This window comes from Carcharodon carcharias, chromosome 7 (assembly GCF_017639515.1).
Source record: "Carcharodon carcharias isolate sCarCar2 chromosome 7, sCarCar2.pri, whole genome shotgun sequence".
NCBI classification, from domain to species: Eukaryota; Metazoa; Chordata; class Chondrichthyes; order Lamniformes; family Lamnidae; genus Carcharodon; species Carcharodon carcharias.
Genome location: NC_054473.1, coordinates 45,610,827 through 45,636,182, shown reverse-complemented (window position 1 = coordinate 45,636,182; position 25,356 = coordinate 45,610,827). Strand labels below are relative to the sequence as shown.

General features: G+C 41.3%; 1 protein-coding gene across 2 annotated transcripts in view; it reads left to right on the top strand.

The window, feature by feature from the left end:
- The window catches only part of cadpsa (Ca2+-dependent activator protein for secretion a), a 563,574-nt gene that overhangs the window by 423,559 nt on the left and 114,659 nt on the right, over window positions 1-25,356 (top strand). For both annotated transcript variants that reach the window (XM_041192084.1, XM_041192085.1), the window contains 2 exons: window positions 18,719-18,875; window positions 20,269-20,410. In XM_041192084.1, the coding sequence (XP_041048018.1) occupies window positions 18,719-18,875; window positions 20,269-20,410 (299 nt within the window). The remainder of the gene's footprint in view (window positions 1-18,718; window positions 18,876-20,268; window positions 20,411-25,356) is intronic.

The following is a 25,356-nucleotide window of genomic DNA, read 5'->3' as shown; positions in this document are numbered from 1 at the left end:
TTTACCTGGGTCTTCCCTGCTCCTACTCTTTTTCCAAATAGTCTACTACCAACTGCCGACACAGTGCTTGTAAAACTGCTATTTGCAATGAATAACGAAAATAGTTGCTTGGGCTGGCCAAACAGCCTCTGCATGTATTAGTGGAAGCTATATCAAGCACTGGAATTGCATCCTAACACCATTCTTCACTTTTGGAAACTTCCCTGAATCTACTATATTAGCCTGTATAGATTTGATAACTTTGAGTCCCAGTTTTGGTTTATAATGCAGAATGATGCATCAGTTCATGTGCAACTGATTATGTTAAATATAATTTTTCAAGTATAGAGTAATTATGATGTGAGTCAGCACTCAGTTTACAAAAAAAGTTTTTTTAACTATGTTTTTGCTGTTTCTACCAATGTGACTATGGATGATGAGTCATGCATTCCACCATGTTGTTGCAAGATTATGTAGTTTACTGAAAAAACTGTGATTTGGATAGAGGTACATGAATTGAAAAACTGCCTTGAAAGTAGGCAGTCTGATTAACATATGGACAGGTTAGTGCCTCTATTAAAGTACTCCACATAGGAACTTTATGTGAATGCAATAAGCTATGATTCCACTCCATAGAAAAATAGCCCACTATCATTCATTATGTAGGCTTACTAATGAAGAATCGACATTTAGTAATGAAGATTGGCCATTAGGGTGGTAGTGAAGACTGCCAGTAGATATAGAACTGTACTTCAAAACAAATTAATACCATCAAAAGAGAGGAGGGAAAGGGAAGAAAATATTTAAAGGAACATAATGCTATGGTAATTGTTGCATTAAAACCAAGATAAAAGTAAATAAATTTTGTGATAAAATATATGTAATTCATATTAAAAAGCACTGCACCACATGTGGCGTCAATACACATAAGGTAATTTTCCAAAATGCTTATAGCTGGGTGAGGCTCTCCTCTCACCAGTTGATCAAGTAGGAACCGCACTCTACTGACTGTTGCTGTGACAATCCAATTCACCAAATGATTTTTCACACCAAGGTCTGTCCATGATTGTTTCAAAATCGCAAACAGTCAATAAAAAACACCCCTAATGGAGCATTTTCAGAGCTATACAATGGTGGACCCTGGACCCACCAGAGAGAAGGAGGTAGTGGTGGGCCTGATCAGTACCAGTAACAGCACTATGATGTCACTCCATAGAGAGAGAAGGGGCCTGGTAGCAGTATCCTCTCCCTTCATTCCACCCCCAACGCTTGTCTGCTAATTGGTTGCAGTTGTGGCAAAGGCCCTCAAGGAACACCAGTTCCAATCTTTTGGACATTTCTGTAACAACCATAGGGATTTTTCTCTTTATATTATTGGACTGCCTGTTTGGTGGCATGAATGCCATGGCAAAGTGCTGTGGAAAAATTTTAGAAACCAGCAAAGAATGACTTGAAAAATAGAGAGGGAGAAATTGGAATATGAGAGAAAACTAGCAAGAAATATAAAAACAGACAGTAAAATCTTCTGAAGTATATGACAAGGAAGAGAGTTGCTAAAGTAAACATTGGTCCCTTAGAGGGTAAGACTGAGGAATTAATAATGCGAGGCAAGGAAATGGCAGAGATTTTTAACAAGTATTTTGTATCCATCTTCACAGTAGAAGACACAAAAAGCATCATGAGAATAGTAGGAAATCAAGAGGCAAAAGGGAGGGAAGAACTTAAAACAATCACGATAACTAGAGAAAAAATACTAAGAAAACTAATTGGACTAAAGGTTGATAAGTCTCCTGGATCTGATGGCCTGTATCTTAGGGGTTTAAAGGAAGTGGCTGCAGAGATAGAGGATGCAATGATTATAATCTTCCAAAATTCACTAGATTCTGGAAAGGTCCCCGCGAATTGGAAAACCACATGTGTTACACCACTTTTCAAGAATGGAGGGAGACAGACCGCAGGAAACTATAACAAAAACAAAAATTCCTGGAAAAATTCAGCAGGTCTGACAGCATCTGCGGAGAGAGATACAGTTGACGTTTCGCAGGAAACTATAGGCCAGCTAGTCTAATATCTGTCATTGTGAAAATGCTGGAATTCATTATTAAAGAGTCTGTAGCAGGACATTTAGAAAATCATAATATCTCCAGGCAGAGTCAAAATGGTTTTGTGAAAGGGAAATCATGTTTGACAAATTTATTAAAGATCTTTGAGGATGTAACAAGCAGGATGGATAAAGGGGAAGCAATAGATATGGTGTGTTTGGATTTCCAAAAGGCATTTGATAAGGTGTCACATAAAAGGTTACTGCAGAAGCATAGAAACTAGGAGCAGGAGTAGGCTATTCGGCCCCTCAAGCCTGCTCCGCCATTCATTATGATCATAGCTGATTATCCAACTCAATAGCCTGCTCCTGCTTTCTCCCCATACTCCTTGATCCCTTTCGCCCCAAGAGCTATATTTAACTCCTTCTTGAAAGCATACAATGTTTTGGTCTCAACTAATTTCTGTGGTAACGAATTCCACAGGCTAACCACTCTGTGGATGAAGAAATTTTTCCTCATCTCAGTCCTAAATGGTCTACCACATATCCTCAGACTGTGACCTGGTTCTGGACTCCCCCACCATTGGGAACATCCTTCCTGCATTTACCATGTCTAGTCCTGTTAGAATTTTATAGGTTTCTGTGGGATCCCCCTCATTCTTCTGAACTCCAGCGAATATAATCCTAATCGACTCAATCTCCCCTCATATGTCAGTCCCGCCATCCCAGGAATCAGTTGGGTAAACCTTCGCTGCACTCCCTCTATAGCAAGTAAATCCTTCCTTGGATAAGGGGACCAAAACTGCACACAATATTCCCGGTGTGGTCTCACCAAGGCCCTGTACAATTGCAGCAAGACATCCCTGTTCCTGTACTCGAATCCTCTGGCTATGAAGGCCAACATACCATTTGCCTTCTTTACCGCCTGTTGCACCTGCATGCTTACCTTCAGCGACTGGTGTACAAGGACACCCAGGTCTCTTTGCATATTCCCCTCTCTCAATTTATAGCCATTCAGATAATAATCTGCCTTCCTGTTTTTGCTACCAAAATGGATAACCTCACTTTTATCCACATTATACCGCATCTGCCATGCATTTGCCCACTCACTCAGCTTATCCAAATCACACTGAAGCATCTCTGCATCCTCCTCACAGCTCACCCTCCCACCCAGTTTTGTGTCATCTGCAAATCTGGAGATTATTTAATTCCCTCATTTAAATCATTAATATATATTGTGAATAACTGGGGTCCCAGCACCGATCCCTGCGGTACCCCACTAGTCACTGCCTGCCATTCGGAAAAAGATCTGTTTATTCCTACTCTTGGTTTCCTGTCTGCCAACCAGTTTTCTATCAGTCTCAATACACTACCCCCAATCTCTTATGTGGAACTTTGTCGAAACCCTTCTGAAAGTCCAAATAAACCACATCCACTGGCTCCGCCTCATCAACTCTACTGTTACATCCTTGAAAAATTCCAGTAGATTTGTCAAGCATGATTTCCCTTTCATAAATCCATACTGACTCTGTCCGATTCTGCCACTTTTTTTCACATACTCAGCTATTAAATCTTTTATAATGGATTCTAGAATTTTCCCCACCACTGACGTCAGGCTGACTGGCCTATAATTCCCTGTTTTCTTTCTGCCTCCCTTTTTAAATAGTGGGGTTACATTAGCTACCCTCCAATCTGTAGGAACTGTTTCAGAGTCTATAGAATCTTGGAAGATGACCACCAACGCATCCACTATTTCTAGGGCCACTTCCTTAAGTACTTTGGGATGTAGATTATTAGGCCTCAGGGATTTATCGGCCTCAATTCCATCAATTTCCCCAATACCATTTCCCTACTAATACTGATTTCTTTCAGTTCCTCCCTCTCACTAAACCCTGTGTTCCCCAACATTTCTGCTATGTTATAACCGTCCTCCTTTGTGAAGACAGAACCAAAGTATGTATGTAGTTGGTCAGCCATTTTGTTGTTCCCCATTATAAATTCCTGTTTCTGACTGTAAGGGACCGACATTTGTCTTCACCAAACTTTTTCTCTTCACATACTTATAGAAACTTTTACAGTCAGTTTTTATGTTCCCTGCAAGCTTACTCTTGTGATCTGTTTTCCCCTTCTTAATCAATCCCTTGGTCCTCCTTTCCTGAATTCTAAACCTGAATTCTGCTCCCAATCCACAGGCCTGTTGTTTTTTCTGGCCAATTTGTATGCCTCATCCTTGCATCTAATACTACCTCTAATTTCCCTTATAAGCCATGGTTTGGCCACCTTTCCTGTTTTACTTTTGCGCCAGATAGGAATAAACAATTGTTGCAGTTCACCCATGTGCTCTTTGAACGTTTGCCATTGCCTATCCACCGTCATCTCTTTAAGTAACGTTTCCCAATCCATCATAGCCAACTCGCGACTCATACCATCGTAGTTTCCTTTATTAAGATTCAGGACCCAAGTCTCAGAATCAACTACATCACTCTCCATCTTGATGAAGAATTCTATCATTTAATGGTTGCTCATCCCCAAGGGGCCTCGCACAACTAGATTGCCAACTATTCCTTTCTCATTACACAATACCCAGTTGAGGATGGTCTGTTCTCTCGTTGATCCTCAATGTATTGATCCAGAAAAACACAGAAGATAAAGAGCTCATGGTGCTGGGGATGATATAATTGCATGGGTAAAGGAAACAAAGTGTCGGGTTAAATGGGCCATTTTCACGTTGGCAAACTGTAACTAGCGGAGTGCCGCATGGTTTAGTGCTGCAACATCAATTATTTATGATCTATATTAATGACTTCGTTGCAGCAAATTTACTGATCATATAAAGATAGGTAGGAAAGCCAAGATATGAGGAAGGTACAAAGAATCTGTAAAGGAATATAGATAAGTTGAGTGAGTGGGCAAAAAATGGCAGATGGAGTATAGTGTGGGTTAATGTGAAGTTGTCCACTTTGATAGTAAGAATAGAAAGACTGAATGCCATTTAAATGTAGAGAGGTTGAAGAATGCTACAGTACAGAAGGATCTGGGTGTCCTTGTACATGAATCACAAGAAGTTAGCGTGCAGGTACAGCAAGTAATTGGGAAGGCAAATGGAATGTTAGCCTTTATTGCAAGGGAGATTGAGTATAGATGTAGGGAAATCTTGCTACTGCTGTACAGGGCATTAGTGAGACCACACCTAATGTATTGTGTACAGTTTTGGTTACCTTACTTTAGGAAGGATATAATTACATTGGAAGAAGTTCAAAGAAGGATCACCAGGCTGATGTCTGGAATGATTATCTTATGAGGAAAAGTTGAGCAGGATAAGCTTGTATTCATTGGAGTTCAAAATAATGAGAAATGATCTTATTGAAACATATCAGATTCCGAGAGGGCTTGACAGGGTACATACTAAAGGGACATTTCCTGTTAAGGTGGAATACAGAATTAGAAGACATAGTTTAAAAATAAGAGGTCTCCCATTTAAAACAGAGACTAGGAAGAATATCTTCTCTCAGAGGGTAATCAGTCTTTGGAATTCTCTACTCCAGGGAGCTGTTATACTCAAGGCTGAGTTAGACAGATTTTTAATTGACGAGGGAGTCAAGGGTTATGGGGGACAGGCAGGAAAACAAGAGTTAAGGTCACAGTCAAATCAGCCATGATCTTATTGAATGGCAGAGCAGGCATGATGGACCGAATGGCCTACTCCTGCTCCTATTCCTTATGATCTTGCCATGCATCTAATCATCCCAAACCTAAGGAAAGGAACCGGAGTTGAAATGAAATTGGAGGGGTGGGAGAAAATCCCACCCAACCAGAACTTCATGCCAAAGAGGAGAATCCAGGGCTTCATCTTCAGAAACAAATGCACTTCAGGGAATTTGTTCTCACCTGTCATTACCTGAGGACTTATGGACAGAATCTTCAGCTCGGCGAGGGGGGACGGGGCTGAGTAAAATGACGCGCGGTTATGTCGGGTGTGCGTCCTGACGTCACCGCATGTCATTTAGATTTTCAGTTCTGCACCCACTCCCGCACAACCCACCCACCGATGGGGAGAAAGCTCCCCCCTATGTTTATAGGGCGTGTGTTTTTAGCCTGTTCTATTCTCCTTATTTGAGATTTTCTGGCCTCTATATTTTAGATTATTAGACCATAAGACCATAAGACACCGGAGCAGAAATTAGGCCAGTCGGCCCATCGAGTCTGCTCCGCCATTCAATCATGGCTGATAAGTTTCTCAACCCCATTCTCCCGCCTTCTCCCTGTAACCTTTGATCCCCTTACCAATCAAGAACCTTTCTATCTCGGTCTTAAATATACTCAATGACCTGGCCTCCACAGCCTTCTGTGGCAATGAATTCCATAGATTCACCACTCTCTGGCTAAAGAAGTTTCTCCTCATCTCTGTTCTAAAAGGTCTTCCCTTTACTCTGCGGCTGTGCCCTCGGGTCCTAGTCTCTCCTACTAATGGAAACATCTTCCCCACGTCCACTCTATCCAGGCCTTTCAGTATTCTGTAAGTTTCAATCAGATCCCCCCTCATCCTTCTAAACTCCATCGAGTATAGACCCAGAGTCCTCAAACGTTCCTCATATGTTAAGCCTTTCATTCCTGGGGTCATTCTCGTGAACCTCCTCTGGACCCTCTCCAGGGCCAGCACATCCTTCCTGAAATACGGGGCCCAAAATTGCTCACAATATTCTAAATGTGGTCTGCCCAGAGCCTTATAAAGCCTCAGCAGCACACCCCTCGAAATAAATGCCAACATTGCATTTGCCTTCCTAATTACCGATTCAACCTACAAGTTAACCTTAAGAGAATCCTGGACCAGGACTCCCAAGTCCCTTTGCACATCAGATTTCTGAATTCTCTCCCCATTTAGAAAATTGTCCATGCCTCTATTCTTCCTACCATAGTGCAAAACCTCATACTTGCTCACATTGTATTCCATCTGCCACTTCTTTGCCCATTCTCCTAACCTGTCCAAGTCCTTCTACAGCCTCTCCGCCTCCTCAATACTACCTGTCCCTCCACCTATCTTTGTATCATCTGTAAACCTAGCCAGGATGCCCTCAGTTCCTTCATCTAGATCATTAATGTATAAAGTGAAAAGTTGTGGTCCCAACACTGACCCCTGCGGAACTCCACTAGTCACCGGCCGCCATCCTGAGAAGGACCCCCTTATCCTCACTCTCTGCCTCCTGCCTGACAGCCAATCTTCCATCCATGCTAGTACCTTGCATCTAACACCATGGGCTCTTATCTTACTGAGCAGGCTCCTGTGCGGCACCTTGTCAAAGGCCTTCTGGAAGTCCACGTAGATAACATCCATTGGCACTCCTTTGTCTAACCTACTCATTACCTCCTCAAAGAATTCTAACAGATTTGTCAGGCATGACTTCCCCTTGAAGAAACCATGCTGACTTTGCCCGACTTTACCATGCACTTCCAAGTATTCTGAAATCTCATCCTTAATAATGGACTCTAAAATCTTACCAACGACCGAGGTCAGGCTAATCGGCCTGTAATTTCCCATCTTTTGCCTCACTCCCTTCTTAAACAGGGGGGTTACATTAGCGATTTTCCAGTCCTCTGACACCTTCCCTGACTCCAGTGATTCCTGAAAGATCACCACTAACGCCTCCACTATCTCTTCAGCTATCTCCTTCAGAACTCTGGGTTGTAATCCATCTGGCCCAGGTGATTTATCCACCTTCAGACCTTTCAGTTTTCCTAGCACCTTCTCCTTGGTAATGGCCACCATACTCACCTCTGCCCCCCGACTCTCTTTAATTTTGGGGATATCACTTGTGTCTTCCACCGTGAAGACTGACACAAAGTACCTATTCAGTTCCTCCGCCATTTCTTTGTTCCCCACTACTACTTCTCTAGCGTCATTTTCCAGCGGCCCAATCTCCACTTTTGCCTCTCTCTTCCTTTTATATATCTAAAAAAAACTCTTGCAATCTTCTTTTATATTACTGGCTAGTTTGCCCTCATATTTAATCTTCTCCCTCATTTCTTTTTTAGTTCTCTGTTGGTCTTTGTAGGCTTCCCAATCCTCTGGTTTCCCACTGCTCTTCACCGTATTGTATGCTTTCTGTTTAGCTTTTATGCTGTCCCTAACTTCCCTTGTCAGCCATGGTTGCCTCGTCCTCCCTTTGGTATGCTTCTTCTTCCTAGGGATGCATTTTTGCTGTGTCTCCTCAATTACTCCCAGAAACTCTGCCATTGCTGTTCCACTGTCTTTCCTGCTAGGTTCATCTCCCAGTCAATTCTGGGCAACTCCTCCCTCATGCCTTTGCAGTTGCCTTTATTCAACTGTAATACCGTTACATCTGATTCCAGCTTTTTCCTCTCAAATTGCAGGGTAAATTCTATCATATTATGGTCACTTCCTCCTAAGGGTTCCTTCACTTTAAGCTCCCTTATCAAATCTTCCTCATTACACATCACTAAATATAGAATTGCCTGTTCCCTAGTGGGCTCCACCACAAGCTGCTCCAAAAAGCTATCTCATAGACATTCTACAAATTCATTTTCTTGGGATCCACTACCAACCTGATTTTCCCCGTCTACCTGCATATTGAAATCCCCCATGATCACTGTAACCTTGCCTTTCTTTCACACATTTTCTATCTCCTATTGTGTCTAGTGCCCCACATCCTGACTACTGTTCGGAGGCCTGTACTTAACTCCCATTATGGTTTTCTTGCCTTTGCGGTTCTTCAACTCTACCCACACAGATTCTACATCATCTGACCCTACATCATTTCTTGCTATCAATTTAATTTCATTTCTTACTAACAAAGCAACCCCACCCCCTCTGCCAACCTGCCTATCTTTTCGATAAGATGTATTTTCGATGATTATTCCCATTTGTGAGACTCATATTTCTATGTCTTCTGGGTCACCTATTCTAGCCTTGATCAATAGGTATTGTTTTTGTTAATGTGCTGCAGTATAATGCAGAGTGAACAATTTTGTTTGAAGTTGCTGGACTTACCTGACACCTGCATTGGGGAGCTCTATCATCTTTGATTAAGTAATAGCAGATCATATTTTCAGACCTCATGTAGGTCCAAGTTATAAAATGCTTTATTTTATGAAATATAAACAAATGAGTAGCAAACAATGATAATATTTATAATAGAATTCTTTCTATATCGATCCTTTGAAAAAATAGTAAAAGTCTGCAATTTAATGCTAAACTATTCTTTTATAGAACGCTTTGTATATGCATAGTGCTTCTGGTATTATTACCACTGCATGAATTAATACTGGTTTAGACTATACTGAAAATTACAGACTAGTTACTAGGACTTCTTAGATTTGAATGACCATTGACTACAGTCAAAGTAACTATATTCCATGGAATTGAATGAATCAGACAGCCTTAGTTTTTCTATATCAGATTAGTTGCTCCCTTGAAACATTAGGGGTTGGGGTTTTCAGCCCAGGATAGGGAACCTGAAGTGAGGACCAAGTCTGGGTTCCAGACACACACCTGTATTTTTTAAAGGCCAGGCCAATCAATGGCCCATCTCCCAATTAAGCTGGCAGGTCAATGGGAGGCCCTCCATTGCTAACATGTCAGCAGCTCCACCAACCAAGGTAAAAGCTGCAGATTCATAACAGAGAGAGAGAATGAGAGAGGTGGGGTGTGGGGGGACTTCAATATGGGGGCGCCCTCTGAAGCAAAGATCAGCATTTTGCATATTTAAAAATGCCACAACTGGCTGGCTGTAATCATAGAGGAGAACCTCTCCACAGGATGACTGTGGCAGCAACTGTAGCCCGGCAGCCAAGACTGTTGCAAGTCGGGGTCCCTCATGGGATGAAGCCCAAGCCCACCTTTCCCGAAGTGATCCCACCATGGTTGCCAGCCTGTGGTCCAGGCCGATGCCTCTTGCCCACATTGTTGACTGGAAAACCCATTCAGCTTGGAAATGAGGCTCTAACAGGCCCCATAATTTGCCCTAATTTACATCAATTGGCCACACATTGTTTGCAGGTGGATAGCTGTTCTGACCCCACTCTATCTCTCTAAAAATGTCTCTGAGTCGAAATCATGCACCAAATCCACAGGACAGCCATTGGCACAAAACTATGGACCAAACTACATCCGATTCCAACCCTTATGTGCTGTTCAAATTCAGCCCAGTACTCAGAAACTTTGATGCAAGGTTCTGGTACATCTGGTTTATGGACTGTAACTAGATTTAAATGGACAGTCTCCAGGTCAAAATTAAACAACAAACTACACCAATCCTACCAGGGAATGTGAGGGGCCACTTGCCTTTGGCATTTCTTCTTTACAAGTTACCAAGCAAGGTCACCTGCTGCATGCTGTTCTACAGATGTGGTCAAGAAATTGGAGCTGCAATGGTCACTACAACATTAAACTATGCCACAGAATTCTTCCAAACTCTGCAGGCAACATATGCCAGAATGCAGTTAATTTCTCTATGAAATGAGTGACTGTTTACCAAAGCGAAGCACCTTTATTAATTTCCCAGTGAGTTGGAGACACCAACTTGAAAGACCTGTTTACCACCTGACAGACTTGCCAAGAGCTCCTGGTATTTTATTTAGAAGATATGTAGCCATCAACTCCATTGTATACATTAACAGAAAGAATCTCCACTTTATGAATGTACAGACACTTGCTAATTCCAAAGTATCATCCTTCAGGATATTGCATGGCATATGAAGAGCTACTGCGATACTTTCACTTTGGAGCAGGCAAGGGGGCTTGCATTATTTGACAGTCTGAGTGATTGAATAGATAAATCTTAGGAGACTCAAGCTGGTTTCGTAGCTCAGCTACTGACCACAACCAGAAATGATCACAAAGCAACAAATTACAGATACAATAAGACCCATGCTACAGCTGAATTTACTGTGGAACTTGTAATAGGTTAATTGTTTAGAATATTCAGGCAGTGAACTGCACAAAATCTAGGCAAAGCCTCCCAAGACCTGCGTGCAATCAATCCACACGGCATTTCTGATGTAGGCAAATTCCACTGCTACCACACTTCTAAATGATTCCCCAGTTTGTGAAATTCAGCAGTGATGAAGTCATTTATCTGGGAGCCCAAGATCTCAATCAGTGGTCTGATGAAAGGTCATTGAGCTGAAACGTTAACACTGTTTCCCTATCCACAGATGCTGCCTGGCCTGCTGAGCATTTTCAGTATTTTCTGTTTTCATTTCAAGATTTCCAGCATCCATAATATTCTTTTTATCTCAAATTGTTTACTTCTCACTTGGGGAAGATTCCTTTGAATGTTAGGTGGAGAGATAAATAGCACGTGCGCAACCTAAAACACTTATGGAATCTTCCCTGATGATTTATTTAGTTTTACCCTCAACCTAAGCACTTGAAACAGTCACACATCCATAGTAAATTCATTCTATCCTTCAGCTTTATGTTAGCATTATTTACAATAAAAAAGTATGAAATTGCAGCCAACAAATCTAGTAGTTTATAGGCTAGCACCAGAAAATAACCACCAATGTAACTGTAAATGTAAATGTAAATGTAACTGTCAAAAACCCAACTTTTTTAAATGTCTTTAAGGGAAGATAACCTGCTACCCCAGTTATTCTGGTCTACATGTGACTCCAGCCCCATACTAGGTGGTTGACTTTAATGTCTTTTGAGGTAACTAGGAATGGGCAATAAATACTGCCTAGTCTATTTTAGCAATATTCTGAGTCAAAAAAGGAAATATTTTAAATATTGGAATCACAATTTTGAAACTCAGGGCTATATGTAGTGTAGAAATAGTGTACACGTTGTTGAAATAACATGAGATTTGACCTTTTCCTTCTCCCAAGGTACCCATTATATCTGAGTGTCAGGAGCTTCAAAGGCTGTAACTCAAAGATCTATTGTAGCTTTTCGTATCTTTAGGATTCCTGGGAGCATAAAGCTCTTGTAGATGATACACAGAGCTACTGTTTGGACATACTGTCACAAAGTAGTAGGATGCAGGTTTGTAACTGCAAATGCCCACCTGCTGAGTTTCTAGTATTGGCTGTGCTGTCAGAGGAAGGCACCAAGCAGAGCTCAGGAGCTCCCCCACAGGGAGGGAGAGAGGGAACTAAGATCGGAGGATAAGTCACTAGATATTATACAAAGTGCATTGGCAAAGGGCTGGGAATATACCACCTGTCCACCCTCACTACATAACCTTGGGGAGGCCTAGAGAATAGAAGAGAGACTAGAATATATAAAAGGTAAAATAAATACATGCTTCTATTCTATCTACGTGTCCCTGGTTAGCTGCAACATTTTAATTTCCAGGCATCATTTGCAGGTCTAATTATATTCGTGCTTCCAAAATATTTCACTTTTAAAACTTTGATTATTAAAATGACATGAGCAACAAAATTTGTGGAACAAAAGCTAAAACTTACTTTTTTAAAAGTGCGCTGAAGGATACAATGAATTCCTGACTGGAATGGAATAAATGAATTTATTATCTCAATACAAAGATAGCTTTTCAGTACCTTTAGTCATTTCTATTAGAAGAAGGTATCAGCATTTTCTTGAGTGAGGTTTTCTCCCCTCACGGCATCTCTGGGCTCATCCTGTACATGAAACCCACCTCCAGCTTCCTTGGACAAACCAACACCCTTCCTGGACCCCATGTTTGCTGACATTCTCGCTGATTCTCTCTCCTCATGTGCGACTGCTCTCCCTTTCAAATCAGCTGTCATCACCTCCTTCCTCAATAAATGCACCTTGACCCTGCTATCCTTTCAAATTACTGCCATATTTCCAATTTCACACTCCTCTCCAAAGTCCTTGGATGTGTTGTCACCTCCCAAATCTGCATCCACCTTTCCTGCAGCTCTATGTTTGAACCCTTTCCACAGCACAGAAATGGCTTTTATCAAACTCACAATTGCCATCCTTTGTGACAAAGATAAAGTATCTGTCCTCGTCCTTCTCGACTTGTTTGCAGCTTTTAACTCAGTCAATGACACCATCCTCATCCAAACTCTTCCTCAGTCATCCAGCTGGATCATCCAGGCGGCCTGAATTCATGAGAGGCTAATATAATATAAGTCCAAGCCAACTATCGCTACCTGCATCTCTTAAAGGGGAGGTGCATTTTGGCTGGAGCAGGTGTTGAAAATCATGCTGGAAGTCAGTTTGACCTGGGAAAGGCACAGGGATAGCACAACATGACATAGAGCGTTCTCCAACATTCTTTGTGCAGCACCAGATGCCTCAATGCAGGAGGTTGACAGGAGAAGAGAGGTCCTCTATTCACAGGGGGCCAGAAGCCCTTCCAGCCATACTCTGAGAAGGCAATGGAAACCGATGGCTGTGCAGGTGAATTCCAGGAATGTAGCCCTGAGAACCTGGATGCAGTGCTGAAAGAAGTTCAGTGTCCTCACATGAATGGTCAAAGCCAGTGAATGCATCTTCAAATGCCATCTCCTACCAATTGCACCACCAGCCTCACACAGCATTCTATGCAATACACCTCCAATATTCACCTAACAACAATGCCTATCAATGATGACTCAGACCACACACAGTATTGCTGCAAGCCCACACCCATATCTTACAGCTTGCACAAACTGCCAGTAACTCAACCATGACAGGCACATCACCCAAACACATTGCAAGACACACAATGACATACTTCCCTCTCTCTTGCTGGACAAGGTGGCACACAACTGCAGGCAGCAGCAGCTAACTGAAGGGATAGGCAATACTGCATTTCGTTACTCCAGTGGAGGGTACTATGCTTGCCATCACTGAAGCAGCTATGACTGAAACCATAGAAGGTGATGGAATGCTCATACATCATCCTCCTTTTTACCTCCCACTTGCCCCCTCATCCCATAATCTCTTCTCATTTACAAGCTGCAGATGATTTAAAGATATATCTCATGCTTCCCTCATTCACCTCACCGGAGCCCTACCTTTGTGCCATGTTGCTTTCAGAACTACAACCTAGCAAGGCAGTGGTGCAGGAGCAAGAAGTGATAGAGGAAGAACAGTCTGACGATGAAAAATCACTGTGACTCACTATGACACGTGCAGCTACTAGCACAGATACTTGTGCACACTTTAGTGGGAAACTTGGAGGTGGGATCTGTATGTGGTGAGACAGCAATCATGAGTGGCCTGCAGCCAGAACAATGGGAAATTATAATGCAGGTGCCAGCTTGCAGAGGACTCACATGATGACTTTGATCGTGAAGAGCATAGAGAAAGGTTGATGGGCAATCACACAGAAATGCTTGGTACACTGGCAGGCCTGCCAGAAAGCCTGTGGTCACTGTTAAGGAGGATTGAAGAGTCTGGTATTAACCTTGCACAGAGCCTGGAGCCCATCCGTTCTAGTGTGGAATTGGTGGCCACATCCATACAAACATATGTGGACCCAACGATGATGCAACATCTGATGGCTAATGTGTCAGCTGTTATTGCAGGAGAAACAGAAACTATACAAAGTCTGAGTACTGCAGTGGAAGCACAGACTAACATCGTGCCAGCTCAGCTTGCTGCAATGCGCGTTCAGACTTCTGCCATCATGTCTGTGGATACCAGCTCCCCCAGGGGAGCCCAAACCTGCTGCACTCTCTCAGGATGATAATATTTGTGCCCCTAAGCACCAGTGCCCTTGCGGCTGCCGGTCTTCCAGCTATGTCGAGATGATGCAGTGCGAAGTCAGGCCTTCTAAAACCAGAGCTGCTCAAGGGTGTCATGCAAGGCTATCTGCATTCTTCGCCCACTGCAAGTCAACAACCCTTCACCAGCTATCCAGCAGCCACTGCTGCAGCACTGTGTAGGAGCACTATGCCAGGCAAAGGCACACAGAAAACAAACACAAAAGGAATGCACAAGAGTCATTAGTTGACTTTTGTTTTGAACATTGGATGGTTTGTTTGGTAATATTGGTTTGGAATGTTTGTGTCGTGTTGATTTTCATTTCAGCATTGTAACCAAGAGGATGCCGTGATGGTCAGTTATATGGGCATGGTAAGGTGTGGAACTGTTATTGAATGGGTAATTGAGATTCTGTTCACTGATACTGCAACCGGATGAGCCAATCACAGACAGATCAACCAGAAAACAGATGCATTAATTGCCTTTTCCTCTTCATCCTGCTCCTCTCCCTTTTCCTCCTCCTCCTCCTCTTCCTCATCCTCCTCAACTGCTCTTCATATACCTGGTGACAAGGGCCATGCTCTCATTGATAGTGAAGTTGTGCAGGATGCAGCAGATCACCATGAGTCATGACACATATTCTATAATGTTGGGTTCATCCAGAGCAATCCAGGCAGCAAAAGCATTGCTTAAGTACTTCAGTGGTCTGCTTGATGGTATTTGGCATGGCAACATGACTGTCATTATTTACATGATGCCCACATTTGTGTGCAGTTGTGCATGGAGTCTTGAGCCGGGTGAGCATCGGATAGCCCTTGTTGCCCAGTAGCCATCCTCTGGTCCCCCTTGGTGACTGAAATGCTGATGACACTGTGGACTGATGCAGAATAAAGGCATTATGATTGCAGCCAGAATAGCAAACATTGACCTGCTTGTTTTGCTGAGTATGGTCACATGCCAGCTGTTTGTTGAGGGAGTTGAACCCTTTGTGATTGAAATGCCTCTCTGATGCGGTGACCCCAAAACAACTTGTGGTATAGTCACTGGCAACCTGCACCATGGGTAAGCCTGTTGTCCTGACATGCTCTGCCTCTTCTCTCTGGAGAGAAGACAATCTGTTCCACTCTTTGTATACAGTGCGTCAGTCACCTCATTTAAAAACAGTCAGGTTGGAGCCTGCACAAAAGATGTTCAGGGCTTTGGTCATCTTCATAGCCATTGGCATTACCATCAGCATCTGGCTCTGAGCTGCAGATTTGACTGCAATAGGTGACAGATTTCAGTGAGAACCTCCTTAGTGAAACAGAGAAGGCACACAGACTGTTCCTTGCTGAGGCTGAGGAAAGAGAGTTGCTCTCTGAAGATCCTAAGAGAATATGGCCTCCTGCTGAGAGTCTTCTTCCCATCTTCCTCTTCCTCCCTCTTCGAACAGCTTGTCCTCCTCTGTGCCACTTCTGCTTATTCTACCTGTCATGCAGTAGGCCAAGGGGGATGGAAATACAACAATCATGTCTGGCTGCAATCCTTGAAGTCAGAACCAAAGTGCTCACCACATGCACACTGCTCCCCGTAGACCTCTGTAAATGACAGTACAAGTACCAAACACTGCTGGTACCTCAGCAACAGCCAGTAGAAATCAATCAGCGACTAACCTGAGAGTGAAGCCCTAATGGGATCCTTCTTCCTGCTGAGCTTATGCTCAGCTATGTGAGGTTAAGAGAGGCATTAACTGAACCTTCAGGTCAAAACTGGCACTGCTGCTGTCAAATCAGCATTACAAGCTGACTACATCATAATCTGCCTACTCTGCATACTTTTGACATGTGCTTCTAGCTCTAGTGCTACCAACACCCCAAAACAGTATCCAGTGCAGCCCATCCCAGAAGTGTGCATACTGTTTTGGTTGTGAAACGGCGCATGCAGTCAAAAATACAGACGCTACTGAATCAATTTGTGCGGCTAAAACATCCAATAGGCCCATTAGCCTTTTGCAAACCTCATCAGACACTGCACTGGATTTCCTGTCCACTTCCAATGTGGTGTTAAACTGAAGTAATCTTAGACTATCCTCCATGAGTTCATTGCTTCATTGCTGGTCAACCTCAGCCCGGACTCCAGATTAACACTTAGTTTAACATCATTGTGAAGTAGGAATCACGTAATATTGTCACAAAATTTGCAATGTAAATTACACCATTAAATACATATGAAAAAATATTTTCAGTAAGAGTCACAGCTATTTTCTTCCAGCTTTCAGCAAGGTCAGTTAGACTTTAAGTCCAAGTGGACAAAATAAATCGGCCCACCTGTGAGCACAGTTGAATTCTACTATGTCTTTTGGGCAAACAAAAAATTGCAGCTAACCAAATTTGAATATATCAGGACCGGCAAAACCACTACTAACTATATAAAGAGAAAAACTGCTAACCATTTCTGCGTGTCAGATAGCGTAAAAGAAATGTCTATAGCAAGGTTCATGTATGGATTTGATTAACATTTAGGGCAAAATAGAGACGGATCTAAAATCAGGTTTGTTTATGAAACAAGATTGGGCAAACTTAAAATGTAAAATAGCCTTTTTAAAATGTCATGACACTTGATAATGGAGTATCTTGACAATTGCTGTTATTAAATGTAGGTGACCGGTTATATTTAGTTATTGTAGTCACATCCAAGGCAATTCTACTGGCCCAAAATCTTTAAATCTCAATGCTTAAGGAAATATACTCTTGCTCCTGTTTGTTCCAGATGGCCCAATGACCATTATCAGCTTGCACTTCCAACAATTTGCAACACAAATTTTTTTTCAAACTGAGGAATGAGGAATCATAACAAACATGATGCTGCATGATGCCTCACTCCAGGAAATTCTAGGCCATTTAGTTTATTCTAGCTAGATAATGGCCCCACGGTGCCATCTATCAGTTATTTTTTTTTTTACCAAACCACAGATTGGGAGACCTAGGTTTGACTCACAGTCTTGGCTGACATTTCCACTTGAGTTCTACTAAAATACTAAGCACCAATCTTAGGTAGGTCTTGGCCAACAGCAAGGAGCAGAGGTGAGCTGTCAAGCTGACAGGATAGGAAGAGACTTGTTAGGGTTTAATTCAGGTTGTGATTTAGAGCCCTCTACTCCTTGGCCTTAGAGAGACATTACCAGAAACCATTGAAATGTGCAAGGTGCTCACTTGTCATCCCAGCTGGAATCCAGCATGAGCAACCTCAGAAGATTACAAAACATGAGCAGAACGTTAATTCCAAGGACTTTTTAAAAAAAATTCAATCAGAATTTCAAATATAATGTCATATATATGATCAGTTATTAAAAATGTTGTTGTTAATGCCTTATTAGGCCACAAGAACATATACAGAAGAATCTATGTTACATGAGACTGGCATTATGTTGCCACAGCATTATTGTATAAAGTTCCATTGCTGGCACTGCTCATGTTGCATGTTACTAGCCAGCAACAGATACACAACAAACATGCATGCATTTTTCAGCACATTCACATCTCAGTCACCTAGAATGTGAATGTAAGTCCCCAAAACTCATTGGAAGCCTGCCTTAAAGGCTGGAAAGCATGCACAAGTCTTAGCTGCATGAATATCTGGAGTGCAAACTAAAAATAGCCAAAATAACTAAAGAAGCATTGTCTTGTAGTAAGTTGGTAAATGGCATGACTTCAGTGAGTTATTGTTAAGAGAACAACAAAAAAAATCAAACATTTACTGTATTTGGATTATTCTACCTGTATATGTTGCTCAGACTGCAAATGATTGTAATGTCCTATACTGTATAAAGTTTGGGAATACAGACCCTACTTCTCCATCGGAATGAATTGGATTGAGAAAGAGATTTAGAAGACGACTGTTATTGAAGCCTCATATCAGGATGCTTGTTTCTTTACAATAACTCCTTTGATTCCATAATATGAATACCTACCCTATAGAATTAGACTCAATCCAGATTACTACAGAGCTTAATGAAGTGGTTAAAAGGTATTATTTGTATCCATTCTCATTTTTTCCTCTGGCTTTGTCCTTCGAAGGCCTTTGCTTGGTGGTCAGATTTGATGGTTGAACATGCAGAGACCTTCCTATCACTGTTTGCTGTAGACATGGACGCTGCTTTGGAGACACAAGCCCCGGACACCTGGGACAGCTTCCCATTATTTCAGCTGCTCAATGATTTCCTGCGGAGTGATTGTATGTATCACATTTTAATAAAATGTTTTAAAAACTGTTTTACTATTATTTTCTTGATCCATTCTTAACATCTATATTACAACAAATCTTGATCAGTTTATATTTAGCCAGAGAAGACCACGTAACGGGGTTTGAGAATGTGTGGAAGGATCAATAAAGTACATGCTGGAGTCAAGGCCTAGAAATTGGACCTGTAGAGGCATAAGGCAGGCACAATCTAGGCCAATTTTTGGAGACTAACATTGTGCAATATTGAATCAGACTATTCTTCAGTCAGCCACCCAAAACATGGATTAGGCCCTTTGCATACGCTAATGAATAGACTAATGCTTGATTTTAAGACCCTCTTGAGAATTGGCCTACTAAGTTAGCAGGCACGGAGCCTTCCCCACTCAGGTTTTCCTCACAGCGAAAAGGTCTAGCATTTGGCCACCACCTAAAAAGTAAGTCCAAAAAAATTATCACTCTTCCCCGGAGCTGCACAGAACTCATGACTGCTGTTGGCCACATTCGGCTCCCTTCCCACTGTATTTCACTCCCCCTCCATCCCTCCTTGGCACTTACTGGAGGCTGCTGCCGGAATTTGTTTCCACAGAAGGACACACTACCTGTGGTGGTACAACAGGCAGCAGCAGTTCACGTTCATTTAGACAAGGCTTGAGGAAAATTTCAGGCTAGTCTTTGGCTTCTCAGTTCAGGCACGTGTTGCAGATGTACTGCTGTCTTCATTCCTTGAAACCAGGTACTGAAAACTTTTTTTTCCATGGTGACTATGATAAACAGCTGATAATTGTAAACTGTTTTTAAAATATATCCTGTCTACCATTCAGGTTCTTCAGAGAGTACTACCCAATGTTGTTATCAAACTGCCCTTGTAGAGGATGTATCACAGATTCACCAGAATGATATGAGGGCTTAAGAGGGTTAACTAATAAGGACAGTGTTTATAAACTTGGCCGGAATTCCCTTCAATTTAGAAGATAAGGTGCTTAAAATGTTTTAAAAACTTTACTAGAGTAAATGTGGAAAAACTATTTCCCCTCCTGGGGCATCAAGAACAAGGGGACACAAATGTAAAATTAGAGTTAAGTCATTCAGGAGCAAAATTAAAAAGCACTTTTTCACATAAGAGGTAATAGAAATTTGGAACTCATCGCCAAAAGGTCTAGGTCCTGGACATTGGAACTTTCAAGAATAAAAAAGATTTTCAGTAAGTTAAAGGTTTAAAGACATATGAAACAAAAGGAGGAAAATAGAGTTGAGGTACAGATAGCTATGATCTAATTCAAAGATGGAACAGGCATGAAGAATAGAATGGACTACTCTGGTTCCTAATCTTCTATGTTCCTAATAATGCAACTTAATAAAACTGTTTATTAATTCTCAATTTTAGATAATCTATTAAATGGAAAATTCCACAAACACCTTCAAGATGTCTTCGCTCCTCTTGTGGTTAGATATGTCGACTTGATGGAGTCATCAATTGCACAGTCGATTCACAGGGGCTTTGACCGAGAATCATGGGAACCTGTAAAGTAAGGGCACCTCCTTTGATATATTTTTGGTTTGGATGCTGATGGATGAAGATTTACACATGGTGACTAAATTTCCTGCAGTCAGTGCCAAGATATCAACTTTTTATGTGAACAAGCATAGCATCTTCAAACTGAAATTCTTGATGCAAAATTAAATTAACTATCAGCATTCAACTTAAAGGAAACTTCCAGGTTGTAGAATTAGAAAATGTTTTTCAATTTGCTATAATAATTTTGTTGATTAAGTTTTGGTTGTTTCCACATTATCCAAAATGTTTACTTGAAATAAGTAAACATCCATTTATAGGATTGCTTTCCCCACCTTTCTGTTTCTCAGTGTGTAAGATCTTGGTGTCCCAGTGCAGAAACTCCAATGCCTAGACTGAAAACTGTGTGCTAAAACAAAGGCAATCAAAACCTATGTTTGCCATGAGTGGGAGCATAACTCGACAATTATACAGTGTTTCATTTGTTTAGTTGGTGTAATCAGAACACAAATTCATATGGTTGGAAAGTTTGGGTGGAGACATGCCAATTAAAATTTAATTTAGTTCTGTGAGGTACAATATGGGAATAATTTAGTGGAAAAAGAGAGATGAGGGTTCCAGTAAACAAATTAAAATAATAAAATGAGAAGATCATGAGTTTTGAAGGTAAAGTACTTAAGCTCTGATCAGAAACTTAAAAATGAAAAAGTCTATTAGAGCCTGGGGTGGTCCTTTAAATATTTCACATTTAGATTGCCTGACTAAGTTTTAAAACTGCATTTAGCAGTTATGTCATGTGATGTATACAGATACATGAATTAGAAACCATGGGGGTAATTTTCACTTTGGATGCAGGGAAAGTCTGCTGAAAATGACCCCCTATCCTTCTGGTTGCATATTGCACAGTTGAACAAATTGTTTTGTACTTTATAGCATTTAGCAACCTATATTAATATGCCAGTGTATTATCAGCCCAGTAAAAGTGTGAATAAGAATAAAGGAAGTACAAACTTACATTGACAAAATTTCTCTAATTTTCCTTTCATGACTTAGTAAACTAGCCCCCCAATCTGAAACTGAGCCAATATAACCAGCAAGGTTCTAATTTTGTGTAGGTATAGTTGTTATCTCAATGAATTAGCAACAGAGGTTCTGAGTTCAACTTTGGCAAAGTTAGGAAACTGAATTATTTAAATCTGAACATTTGTGTAGAGTCATAGGCTATGGAATTAAATAAGAACTCCACATCTGTCTTCACTAATGAAATGGACATTATTGAGAGGGAAGTTATGGAGAGGATAGCAATAGAGAAGATGTACTAAAAACATTAGCATTACCGAAAGTTGGTATGTCACATGATCCAAATGGAATGCATTCTAGGTTACTAATGGAAGGAAAGATAAAAATACCAGAAGCATTGGCCACAATCTTTCAATCCTCATCAGATTCAGGACCAGTGCCAGAGGATGGAGGAGTTCTAATGTTATACCACTATTCAAGAAGGGGGCAGAGGGATAAACTAGGATACTACTGGCCAGTCAGCCTAACAGCAGTGGTTGAAAGTGTTTGGAAACCATTATCAGGGACAAAATAAACTTCCATTTGGACAGGTATCGGTTAAGGAAAACCAGCATGAATTGATTAAATGAATTGGGGGTGATGACAGGTTTAAGGCTGTGAACGGGTAGGAAGAAAGGGGGGTTCTATCTTAGGGGAGTCGTTTTCCGATCAGCAAAGGGCAGTCCTTGAAGATAACCCCCCCCCGACCTTCCTTCCTGCCCTTTTAAGAATTTATTTTAAAAATTGGGCTGCCCACTCCCCATGCCAAACATTTTTTGGTATGGGCAACATATTATCAGGGTCAGTTGGCTTGGTAACAAGCCTAATTTTCTGTTGATTATCTATTTAAATATGGCAGGCAGATGCTGATTTTGGCGCCCATCCGCCCCCCCATATTAAGGGGGTGAGCTTGGGGAAGGGTGGGAAGGTGGTGGGGTGTGGGCACCCAACCTATTCTATGTGTCCCCTGCTGAAAACACGCCTGCGGGGGGACATAAAATGCAGCACATGGTCAGAGTTCCTATGAAAATAAAATAGTACCCAAAGTTCTTGATATTTTTACCCTTGACGTAAATTGTTTACGTACATTCCGGTAAAGTTTTATTTGTGTTCTTTTGGTAACCAAACAGGAAAATGATACATTATGTTAATTCACACTTCAACACAGAGTGCAGCTTTTTTGATTTAAATATGGACATATGTCTAAAGGTTTCAATTAACTGAACATTAACTGTGTGTTGGCAATGAAATCCATACAATTTGGTAGGTACCATAAGTATTTATGGCATCAATACAAATAAGTGTAGTTGTAATTTGCTAATAGGGTATATTTTCAGATTATATTGCTAAGTATTGGATATCCTAGTAGTGCATTGTGATGCTACTTTACAACCTGTTATTCCTGTTCAGTTTAACAGTCTACCCTCACAGGTAAATGTAAAAGATTCCATGACACTAGTTTAAAGTTTAAAGACCCTGAGCAGAATTGTCCCCCCGTCGAGGGGGCTGTGCGGGGGCAGGCAGGACCGGGCATGAACCCGAGCGGGTCCGCGCTGCCATTTTACGTGGGCGGGCCAATTAAGGCCCGCCCAGTGTGACATGACGCACACCTGAAAGGTATTCCCTGAGTCAGGGCCTGCGCTCTTTCGCACATGCGCGCAAAAGAGCGCAGAAATCAAAGTTTTCTGAAAGCTAAATAAAGAAAAGAAAATATTTTAAGACATGTCCCCTCATGTGAGAGTGTCACATGAGCTGGGACATGTCAAGGAACATTAATGAAAAACTTTATTTAATTTATAAAAACTCCACGAAACTTCATCCTGTCTGTGGATGAGGTTCCATGAAAAATGCGAAGGCTGCCTGGGCTCTTCGCCTGCCCACCAACCTTAAGCTTGGACGGGCAGTTCATTTAACTATTTTAATTAGTTTTTAACAGGCCTTGGCTGTGCGCCAGCCAAACTGGAAATCTAAGTGAGGCGCAGTGACGTCGGGATCCACGCCTGATGTCACCACGCGTCATTTTATGTATCGGTGAGCGGGCCCTGCCCCGCTTGCCGACCCGAAAATTCTGCCCCATGTAATTATTTTTGGCAATGCTGTCAAACTTATGCAAAACGCATGTCATTAGTGCCTATTTAATGGGCAGATGGATCCTGTCTTCCTCTGCCCTGCTGCCAACAGTATCATAAATTGTAATAATGTGGAGGCAAATCTGACTCTTTCCTCATTTTGCCACGAAATGGTACTGCACCCAAGCTTCCTTTGATGTCTGTCCCTGACCATGCCCGAAGAGAGCACAGTGATGTAAATTTAACGCAAATAAATGTCAGGGTATTGCAACCAATACCCTGACAATCTTTAACAGGTGTAGTTCACAGGCAAACTGTCCCATTATAAATGTATTGCTAATGATTCCTGAGCTGCTGTTTAGACCTAATACATCTTAAGAAACAAGCTGACCTTTATTTTTGGCTTTTCAACAAACACTAATTTTCTGGGTTTAGGACTAGTAATGTAAGAGCACTAGGGGACTAGACTGATCAAGCTGATCTTTACGGTTCCAAGTTGAATTCCTTTTTTTGATCGACAAGGGAGTCAAGGGTAATGGGGAACAGACAGGAAAGTGGAGTTGAGGCTGCAATCAGATCAGCCATGATCTTATTGAATGGCAGACCAGGCCCAAGGGACTGAATGGCCTACTCCTGCTCCTAATTCTTGTGTTTTCTTTGAACTCAGTATAAACCCAAGGCATCAGTGCTTATGCAATGCTGAACCTTAGATTTTTTTTAAATCCAGATACTCAGGTGTATACCATTGACTCCAGTGTAGTGAATCACCAAAATGAGGTTCATCATTGCTTGGAGACATGTGACAAATGAAAGTGTCAGAGGATGCACTTCTAACCTGATGTTAATACTACTTTAAATACTGGCTGAGTTTCTAGTGGGATAAATTTCCACAAGCAGATACCAGAAGAATGCAATTTATTGACTATAGACATGGTAATTTGAAAAAGTTGCTGAAAAGGTTACCGGGTTGTTTTGGTTCCAATGCAGGTACCCATTTGTTTTATGACATGTTTGTGTATTTAAATACTCAGTAAGGTTAAAAGTAAGAGTTGTTGCTAACATTGCTAGGAATTTGGAATATTTGTATTTCACTCCATTAGTGATTTATTTTTGGCCTCTTCTGACATGGTAACAGTTCTGATTTTCGGTTATTTCTTTATATTGTGCAATTTTAACAGTTTGAAAAGGCAATAATTATATTAATTCCAAAGTTTTGTATTTAACTTGCATTTCCATGAGCCATACATTGAATTCATATAAACCAATGATGTTTACTTGCCCATTACAAATTAATAAACAGAAGATTTTCATTATTCATTTTATCATGATTATTAAATGCTTTTCTAACAAAAAATATTAATTTGATGCTAGTTCTGGAATGAGGGATTCCTTTAGCCTACTTACAACACAATGGTTGAGATTTTTTCTACACTTCAATATACTGCATATTTTTTTTGCAGGGGTACTACGCTGGGGCATAGACAGATATTTTTGGGGTTATATGTTATGCACATAAGGTGAAATTTAAAAGAAAGCTTCATTAATCTGGCAAGCGGTGCTTATAAAGGCAGAAACTGTGCACACAAATCAAAGAATCCTCCACATTCAGGGAAGCTGTGAATGGACAAAATGATGATTTTTATTTAGTGATTATTTAAATATAATAACATATTTCATGCCACAAGCTATGTTTTTTTTATTTCTGTCAATAATCTACTTATTTGCTTCTAAGCTTCTTGATGCGTGGTATTCCCTTCCTTATTTTCTCTAACTCTGCTTGTTTCTTGCTACTGCAGGCTCAGAAAATCCACAGCAAGCACACATCTCCCAT